Genomic DNA, 10202 nt, shown 5'->3' on the forward strand with positions numbered 1-10202 from the left:
GACTCTTGGATTATCCTATTGGCGACTTGTGGAATTAGAACCGTTTCGTTCTTAGCTGACCAAAGTGGTACCCTGTGTGGTCTTCTACTGCTGTAGCCCATTTGCTGTTTCGCATACCTTGGTTGCAACTGGTTATTTTAGTTACTGTTTCCTTCCTTAAAAAAATGTTTCCTTTCTTCACAGTTTGAAGGAGTCTTGCCATTTTCCTGTGACCAGGAGATGGATGTGAGAATTTCCCAGTAGATCAGCAGTTTCTAAGACACTCACCAACAGCAAGAACCATACCTAACCACTCAAGTTAATTAAAGGTGAGTTAAATCACCTTTCCTCCCCATACTGATGCTCATTTTGAACTTCAGCAAGTCATCTTAACCATGCCTAAAGGATTGAACAGATTGATTGTTAATACAAATGTCGAATCATTCAAACCGGTGTAACTTAAAAAGTGGCCGGTAAGTGTAAGGCAATGACAAAACATGGCAGCGTCATTACACATCCAAGTACTCAAAAAACTAAACTTCCACCGTGAAACCAGTTTATTTTTGTTTTGTTTTTTGGTTAATCTGTCATTTTAAGGTTATTTGAATACACAAAATATTACTAATGATTCAAAACTTACATATCTTATTCACAATGCTCTTACAAACCTCTACCTGGCCACATAACACCTTAATTTGCTTAAATGGCCTACAAATTAATACAATCAGGAAAATAAGTATAAATCAAATGAAACCCAGCAATGGCAGTGAAACAATACACAGATTGATGGACTCAATTCCTGAGCGATTGTGGCTCAAGAGTTGGGAGTTTGCCTTGTTATCAGAAGGTTGCCGGTTTGAGTCCCAGCTTGGACAGTCTCGGTCGTTGTGTCCTTGGGCAAGACATTTCACCCGTTGCCTACTGGTGGTGGTCAGAGGGCCCGGTGGTGCCAGTGTCCGGCAGCCTCGCCTCTGTCAGTGCGCCCCAGAGTGGCTGTGGCTACAATGTAGCTTGCCATCACCAGCGTGTGAATGTATGGGTGGATGACTGGTTGTGTAAAGCGCTATACAAATACAGGCCATTTACCATTTAGTTTGCCCCTCTGAAGCAATGAAAAGATTCACAAGACTGTGACCCAGTAACACAAATCCCACAAGCTGCATCAGCTCCAAGTGCAATTCACATCTCTTAAAAACAAGCAACCAAAAAAACCCAACAATCGTGGATTAAAGGAGTTGTACAATGAAACTAAAACAACATACCACAAATAAAAGAAAAATAGTCTGTTTTAAATCTTTTTTCATAATTGCAGAAAGGGATAATGAATAACTGAATGGATATTTATTTCAATTGCATCATCACCAGTTGCTGGGTGCTCTGAAGTCAGATATCCAACACCACCTCTGGCATGTCAGAATAACCAAAACATGCTTAGCACCCAAAGAAGTGCACAGGAGACATGTGGTATGGTATGGTATAGTATACGTTCAACATAAGGAATCTGGCTATCATTAATAAAATCTGAATAACTATGTGATCGTAACTAGGACCCAATCTTACCCTTAAGATGAAAGTTCAAGCATTTTACTCTTCCTTATATTTTCCTTTGTACCATTGGTTAATAATCAGTAATTCTATTTTTGATTCCACTTCCAAATGCACCAGCTGCATCCAGCTTACTCAACATTGAAAGAGACTAGAAAAGACACTGACCAATGAAAGAAGGCATTACTATTGAGCTGCTATCAGTGGCTTAATTCTGGGGAAAGTTAGAAATGTATAAAGAACACAACACTAACATGCAAAAAGTTTGTTTTATGAATCATTTATTGTAGATCAATGTGTTTACAAAATGTCTAGTGAGGAAGAGTCAAACACAAACTTCAGTGGCAATTTTAGATACAAGGCAAGGGCAATACATTTATTTTTGTTCTACCCAGGAGAGAAAACTTTGATACAAAAAGAATTTGAAGTTCAGGGAAAAAAATGGTGAGTTTATTGACAGTTGTTTGACACTGAATACCAAAATTAGGGTGATGACTTTAAATTTTCTTACAGTTGAAAAAGAAGAGACCCAGTGTTTAAAAGAAATATCTGGGAATGACTAAAGAAAACTAAAGTTTAACGTTGGACAGATGGTATTTTGAATAAAAGAACCGGCTTTAAACACTCAGACTCTCACATGTCTGCAATATAGATATTTATATAGCAACTGCTAATTAGACCAAAGGTGATATTTTCAGTGGGGGGTTTTGTATTAAAATAAAAACCAATCTGTCAGACTTCCAGGTAGATTTGGGAAAACAGGAATAATGGATGCCAGTTGATTTGTGAGGCATAGGAAACAAATAAACCACTCTGGCAATAAAGGAAGTCATATCCCTTAGTGAAACTGTGTTTGAGCTGACTGGATGTATACTGGACCAGTGGCGTGTTTGTCTGAGTGCATCTGTACATGGTTGAGTGTGTTCCTGGGGGCGGATTACACAATCATTTCCAGCTGTCGTGCGTATTCGATGACCTGTTGTGCCAGCTCAGTAGAAGGGATGTTCACCTCTTCTGTCCGCTGTTGCTGATTGGTGAAAGAGTAATAGCCATCTGCACTCAAATTCCATCCTCTCTGAAATGGGGGAAAATGTATTCATTTAAACAAATAAAAAATAAAATGAAAATCAACAGTTACAGATTGCTTATGTAGTTATTTGACTTATTACATGCAATAATCTAGGAAGGATTTTTATTTTAATTATAGACAACTTGTTAAGGAACATCTGAAAACAAACAGTAAAATGTATCTTTTCCATCTGATGTTATGAATATTACTTATTTTTCAGGTTCTGCCTATGCACAAATTTTATCTAACATCTGGAGGGACATTTTCCTGTATATTAACAAGCCAGTTTCTGACAACTCCCCTTCCTATATCCAATCATAATGACATCTACAACATAACACGTTGATTAAGAACCAACTTAGACTTTACATAAATATTTCAGGCACCAAGGCCACCTGACAGCCAGTGTTTACCTAATAAATCTTAATAAGCATTTGCATAAGCAGAAGCAACAGAGTTAAGCAGGAACTTAATTTCTTTAAATCATGTTATCACAGCAGGAATCTAATGTCTCCTCCTCATAATATCTGGATTTGACTACAGGCTTGATTCCCAAATGAAAACAGACTTACCTTCTTGGCATAATCTGTCATCTTTTTGGGGGAACTGAAGAAAAGCACACGGGTAGCTTCACTGAACTGGATCTGCTCATACGCCTTCTCTATGCAACCTGCAATCTCGTCGCTGCAATTGAAAAGGTCAGCTTTAGTTAAAGTCATCTTCAAAGGACAGAGTTGTATTTTTAATGACGTTTTATACATTTCTACATTATTATGGCACAACACAGTGAAATGAAGTTGTTTTTCCCCCCAGAGTTCACAGTACAAATCAAGAAAACATTAAAAATTAGACAAAGACAGGAAAGATATTGTTTAAAAAGGTGTTTAAACTGCCATCTATTTCACATTTGCTCAGGTTAAAGTATTGGTACAACTATGAGAGTAAAATAAATCATTGTGTTTGTTGTGTTGAGTTGTCTTTACACTATTCACTGCAACTATGTAAAATGGATTAAAATAGCTTTTGCACACCTAACTGTTGTTATGTGGTTGTAGGCTACTGATAAATATTTTAAAATTCACAACGAATGCAGAATGTGTAAAAGGCATAGAAATCATTATGGTCCTTACCGAATTGTGTCCAGAAGAATATCTATAAAAAAGGTGTAGCTCTCAGCAGGGATGTTGCCTTTGGCTAGGAATACTTTGTTGTAGCTTCCCTCCATCAAGTACTGAAATTAGCAGAGAGAGAATAAAATATTAAGATTGCATTTACATCAAAGTTACTATAACAGGACTTAAATTATTGTGTATAAGTAAAACTCCAATAAGCCAAGCATTTGTCCAAATAAATATTTAGTTTGTGTAAATTAATATATATACACCTTTAAATACATAATGGGTATAAAATATCAGAGCACACATCGATCTACCTCAGGCCAAAAGCAATCTATTAAATCTTAGTGAAGCATATAAAGGAATTACTGCAAATAGCAGTCAAACATAACCCTCTGATGCAACATCTATTGTAGGATCAAAACTATTTTACAAATGTAGCTTCTATAATTTCAAGTTAACACTAATGCTAGCATGCATGCATATATATATCACTAATTTTGAGCAATTTACGGGTACAAATTTCCAATTGGACACACAAATTTTTTTTTTCTTTAACACCTGATATTACACAATAAAAATCATCCAAATCAAAATCAGGCATTGTCCATAAGTAAGCTATAGCACCTGCTCTAGAGACACTGGGTGTCTGATGTACACGTTGGTCTGAATATCTCTAGCACTCAATCTTTCGAGTTCTGTGTGAAACTCAGACACGCGATTCTGCGAAAGCAGGAAGAGCAGGTTCAGTCCAAGTAACTGATGCATGTAAGCAGCTTCAGGCAGCTCTTCCCTAAAAAAGAAAAAGATGTAAATAATTACTTCAGTTACAAAAAGACCTCAATCTTGGGCAACAAATTCTCTAAGAGAAAGTGGCATTTACTTGTAATCAAAGTAGTAACATTTTAGCTGGGCCATGTATCGCTCAAAGGATGGGATGTCCTTCTTGAGGATGCTCCATAAGGCTCCTATTTCAAGTACATCACCTAAAATACAAACATAAATTGTACTTAGAAATTATTTTGCAAGTAACTTAAAAAGCTGTTGTGTTAACTTGTGGCAGCTTGATTTGCAGGTACTCACGAGCTAAAATGAGCTGCTGCTTGGTGAGAGAGGATCCACTGGTAGGTAAAAAGTTCAGATCCAACAATGAAATCTGTTTAAAAAGAAAAGATAAATGTAACAATGTAAATCTAAATTACAACACATCATTTGTAACAGAACAAACCCCAAAGTTGGTTTTCATTGAGTTCTAACAACCTAGACAACCTTATAAAACATTTATTTTGATGTCAGACTCCTGTTGAAACTTTTTTCCTTCGTTTCTCAGTCAAACTCTGTTTTAAAAAAATAACAATTACATATACAGAGCATCTCAATGCCAGGGTTATATCACAAGAAAAAAGGAAGAAACAAGGAAGAACACAAGATACAGAGGAAAAAGCTGTAACAAGCATTAACAATCTAATTTATCAAAGTTATATTTTATTGTAACAGTTTTTTTCCCTTTTCAAGATCTTAACTATAGTGCCGTGTTGTAATAGTAATAGTTCCTAATTTAAAAAATGAATAAAGCTTGACTTGGAGATGGTCCACCTTGTTTTGTGAATGTGAAATTTCCCCAACATTATCATTTATACCCACCAGAAGTTGTCCAATAGGATGTCCTTAGTAAACAAGGACAGCAAACTGGTGACATGATGAACCAAACCAAAGATATCAAGAACCCTTTTTGTTTTTAAGCATTGAAGAGAATGCTAGTTGTGTATAGTTAGGGGGGACGTTTCAGATTCCCCTTGGAATGCACTTGGTTATTACATTTGTATTTTTTGTCATTTAACAAGAAGCTGCAATGAGCTCTTTATCTCCAAGTGGCTGTACCAAACGTGGAATTGATTGAATTGAATAGGTGTATTTTATATATAGGCTAATATAACTTTCATAATGGTTGCTTCTTAATAGAAATATAACAGATTTGACTGACTTTGCCTTGCAAAACTGGTTGTATATACGAACAATTTTTGAATACGAAAAACATCTTTGCTGATGTCCTTATCACGAGTCACTTTAAAAAAAAAAGCAAAGAAAAAAAGGTTCTTCTTTTTAGTGATACCTCTTTCAACTCGGCTTAAACTTGCCAAACAGAAAACTGAGCTAACGAAAGGTACAATGACGTTAGCTTTCATTGACTAAGTTAATCATTTGTTTCATCATTATCCTAAAATGATGATATTGTTCGATCCCTCTCCAAACATTGGTTTGTAGTTAGCAAGTGAAAACTCTACACTATTCAACCAAAATTAATTTAATTATCGGTGTTTATCCAGTTACTGACGTTAACGTACAGCGTTAGCTGGGCTAGCGTAAGTTAGCAATCTGTTTGCTAATAGTGCTAACGTTTACAAATAGAAAGACTTCCTTCCTACAATCAACCCTGGACAAGCAAATGTGCGACTTTACCTTAAGCTTGCTCAGAAGGTCTCCACATTTGTTTAGGTTTGGATTTTTCTTGTTCCACTCCGCTTTAAGTGTCTCATACAGCCCAGCGGTCTCTTTCAGCGCCATGGTGATTCTGCAAAATATACGACACCGGCCACCGTAACACGTTAAATGACTGTCGTGAAAAAAACCAAAACACGTTACTGCTTCCTTCAGAAATCAGACAGTTGATCAAGATGGCGGCACTCAATTCAGAACGGTGGCTCAATGATTTACCGAATCACACGATATTCAAAATAATACGCGAGAAGTTGGATTTGGAGTGCACCTCGAGTGAAAGAGGGATCGCTAAGAACCTCACGTTTTGTTTGGGAGCGGATTTGTTCGTGTGGGACGATTCAGACCGCGTGTTTTACACAACCAACCTGCGGCACTTAAACTCAGAGGAGAGCTCCGGTAGCGGGAAGTATCAGACCTTGCTGTGCATCAACCCGCCGCTCTTTGAAGTGTGCCAGGTGCTGGTGAGCCCGACACAGCACCATGTCGCGCTGGTCGGTCAACGAGGCGTCTCGGTCCTGGAGCTTCCTCTGCGGTGGGGCAAGAGGTCCGAGTTTGAAGGCGGACGCAGCAAAATCAACTGCAAGACCATCCCGGTGGCGGAGCGCTTCTTCACCAGCTCACCGTCGGTCAGTCTGCGACAGGCTGCTTGGTACCCTAGCGAGACTGACGAGCCACATATGGTGCTGCTCACTTCAGACAACACGATCAGATTTTACAGCTTGAAGTCTCCGCAGACACCGGCCAAAATCCTGCCAGTGTCGCAGTCAGAAGACGAGAGCAGCCTCGACCCTCCGGTGCATTCGTACGCAGCTTCTCTGGGAGAGATAGCAGTGGCGTTTGACTTTGGGCCGATTTCATCCCCTCCTCGGCAGCTGGCAGGACAGGTCTCCAAAGACCAGCTGGTCTACCCTCTCTATATTCTTTACGAAAATGGGGAGACCTATGTGAACTACACGAGCCAGGTAAACGGTATAAGTCTGAGTAAACCCGTTGGACCTCTCCCCATGTATCCAGCAGCAGAGGATAACTATGGCTATGATGCTTGTGCCATTCTGTGCCTGCCATGTGTTCCGAGTATCTTGGTCATCGCCACAGAAACTGGCACACTGTATCACTGTGTCGTGCTGGAGTCTGAAGAAGAGGATGACACGGGGGCAGTGGAAAAGTGGATCCGAGGCACAGAGACAGTGCCAGCTCTTTATGTGTTTGAGTGTGTTGAGCTAGAGCTCATACTTAAAGTGGCAACGGGAGAGGACGAGGAGCCGCAAGAGTTTGATTTCACCTGTCCAATCAAACTGCACAGAGACCCTCTCTGTCAGCACCGGTATCATTGCACCCATGAAGCAGGAGTGCACAGCGTGGGGCTAATCTGGGTCAACAAGCTGCAGAGGTTCCTTAAATCAGATGAGGAGGATAAGGACAGTCTCCAGGAGCTGGCTGCTGAGAAGCGCTGCATTGTAGAGCACATTCTTTGCACCAGACCGCTCCTGACCAGTCAGTCGGCTCCAATTCGTGGTTTTTTGATTGTGTCTGACCTTGCCTTGGGCGCCACCATGATCTGCATCACCAGCACTTACGAGTGCATTCTGTTACCCCTTCTGAGCTCCATTCGCCCTCCTTCCCCTCCCCTGCTTTGCTCCCACCCAGGTCTGGGCTCTGCCAGCTCCCCTCTGCGTGGGCTGGCCGAAGACTCCTTTGAGCAGCACATTCGCAACATCCTGGCACGGAGCTCCACCAATCCTCTTGTACTTAAAGCTGGAGACAAGGACACATCACCACCACCTCCAGAGTGTCTGGAGCTCCTCAGCAGAGCCACACAGGTGTTCCGCGAGGAGTACATTCTCAAGCAGGACATGGCTCGTGAAGAGATGCAGAGGAGGGTGAAACTCCTGACAGGCCAGAAGAACAAGCAGCTGGAGGATTTGTCTCTGTGCAGGGAGGAGAGGAAGAGTTTGAGAGAAGCAGCAGAAAGGTTGGCTGATAAATACGAAGATGCAAAGTATCGCCAAGAAACCATTATGAACAGGGTTAAGAAAGTGTTGTGTAGCCTGCAAAGCCAGCTACCCATACTGTCAAACAGTGAAAAGGAAATGAAGAAGGAGCTGCAGACCATCAATGATCAACTGAAACACCTGGAAAACTGCATCAGACAGGTGAACATGAAGATGGAGTACCAGAAGACACAAGTGGGCAAGGATATGCCCGGAACTAGGGCAACAGTTTCCCTCAACGCTCCCCAGAAGAAGGTTGTTCAGGATGTCCTCAAAGAACAAGGACAGCAAATTGGTGACATGATGAAGCAGATCAAAGACATCAAAAATCATTTTAGTTTCTAAGCACTGCAGAAAAATGCTAGTTTTTTTTCTGTATAGTTGGGAAAATATTTCAAATTTTCCATGGAATGCACCGTTATTACATTTCCGTTTTTCTGACATTTGATAAGAAGCTGTAATGAGTTCTTGAGCTCTAAGTGGTTGTGCTATCTTCTTATATGCTATATCTTATATGTGCTAGTGTAACTTTACCTTTCATACTAAATGTTTTTCCTTAATACAGAATACAGAAATACAAAAGGTTGGATTTTCTCTTACAAAAAGTTGTATATTTCTACATCAATATTTTTGACATGTTAATGATTGAATCACTAACATACTCAGTTTAATGTCCCGTGTATAGGCAGGAAAAATTAAAAGTAATTTGTGCTAAACTAACCTTATACAGCTGTTTTCAATTTTGTTTGCTCACCTTTTTGCATAAAAATAAATAAATGAACTTGAAATTATTAAACTTGTTTGTGTCTCAATGTAGGATAGCTACAAAAAGCAGAAATATTAAGAGACAAATCCAAGTTAACAGTTTTATATTGACATGCATTAACTGACACGTTCACAGCTGCTGGTTGCTGTATTTGCCAGAGTACTTGGAGAAAACCTGTGTAAACGGGGAAGATGCAAACATCACAACGAAAGTCCCAGTTAGTAATTTAACTGCGAAAAAACAAACAAATGTGAACTGAACTAAATATTCCACGTCCTGGCAAGATGTTTGAACTTCTAAAGGAGGCTAAAATCATGTGAGTGTTTGGTTTGATATGGATGTTTAGCATAGATGCAATACATAGCATGCCCCCAGTAAGAGACACAGCAAGAGCATAACTCCTAAACAGAAGGCAGGAAATTATTTGTTTTGTCTTGGTTATTGTCTTAATAAACATTGCAAGCCAAAATTGTAAACAATGTTAAAATTCAAGTAGGGCTTCCTACACACTAGGGATTCACTTTTTCTCCCGTGTCTGAACATGTCCTTCAATGTGCACAGCTGCATGCCTCCAGTCTGCCATCTACAGCTGGGAACTCCAGTGAACAATTTCAGCATAAGATTGCCAAGAATCCTGTATCCACCAGGTGTCACCCCATCTCCAGAGCTGACGGCCTCAGTTTTTCTTCCACCACAGGTTTCCTAGTGAGGAATTCCCCACATAAACAATCAGTGACGTATAAGGAGACCCCAGTTTTGTTGAGTAAGCTTCATTGTTGGGGATCTTTGTCGTCGCTGGGGTCATCAACTGTAATTTAGGCTGCTTGCAGGGTTGCAGTGGTAGCTTGATTTGAATACCAAATATTTGAGATGGTTTATGACCCAGAATAACTATTTACATAACAGACAAGCACTGTTCAAACTGCTATTGGGATTTATTTATTTTTACTCTCTAAGAAGGTGTTGATAGCTGTGACTTAATAATATACAAGGAGAGCATTTTTAGTCAAGAAACTGCATGTCTTTATGATGATTTAGCTGTTTTTTCCACACACATCACCTCACACTTTTTCTCTCAGATACATAGAAGAGGGTGTGGTAAACAGCAGGGCTCACTCGGGAACAGTCCAAAAGGGGAATTTTAAGTTCTTTCATAAAGGTACAATGTTTAGATCCTGAGGAAAGTTAGCAGACCCTAGGAAAGGAGATATTAATAACTCCCAGTCCAGCCCACCACA

The 10202-nt window shown here is 39.8% G+C and overlaps 2 protein-coding genes across 2 annotated transcripts; one reads left to right on the forward strand and one right to left on the reverse strand.

The window, feature by feature from the left end:
* Positions 1-1788: 1788 nt before the first annotated feature.
* psmd8 (proteasome 26S subunit, non-ATPase 8) lies at positions 1789-6442 on the reverse strand. The gene is made up of 8 exons (XM_086262238.1): positions 6424-6442; positions 6169-6280; positions 4792-4864; positions 4592-4694; positions 4336-4501; positions 3724-3824; positions 3166-3277; positions 1789-2599 (listed from the first exon to the last, which is right to left on the reverse strand). Exons 2-8 carry the CDS (start codon positions 6271-6273, stop codon positions 2462-2464), a joined length of 798 nt encoding a protein of 265 aa, XP_086118364.1. The 5' UTR covers positions 6274-6280; positions 6424-6442; the 3' UTR covers positions 1789-2461.
* On the forward strand, positions 6331-8983 carry nup88 (nucleoporin 88). Its single transcript, XM_086262227.1, has one exon. The coding sequence runs from the start codon at positions 6384-6386 to the stop codon at positions 8541-8543; it is 2160 nt and encodes a 719-aa protein (XP_086118353.1). The 5' UTR covers positions 6331-6383; the 3' UTR covers positions 8544-8983.
* The last annotated feature ends 1219 nt before the right edge of the window (positions 8984-10202 follow it).

This window comes from Aulonocara sp. 'chitande type north' Nkhata Bay, linkage group LG14 (assembly GCF_057382095.1).
Source record: "Aulonocara sp. 'chitande type north' Nkhata Bay isolate Kocher_YH1m ecotype deep benthic linkage group LG14, A_spYH_male_GT1.1, whole genome shotgun sequence".
In the NCBI taxonomy this organism is placed as follows: domain Eukaryota; kingdom Metazoa; phylum Chordata; class Actinopteri; order Cichliformes; family Cichlidae; genus Aulonocara; species Aulonocara sp. 'chitande type north' Nkhata Bay.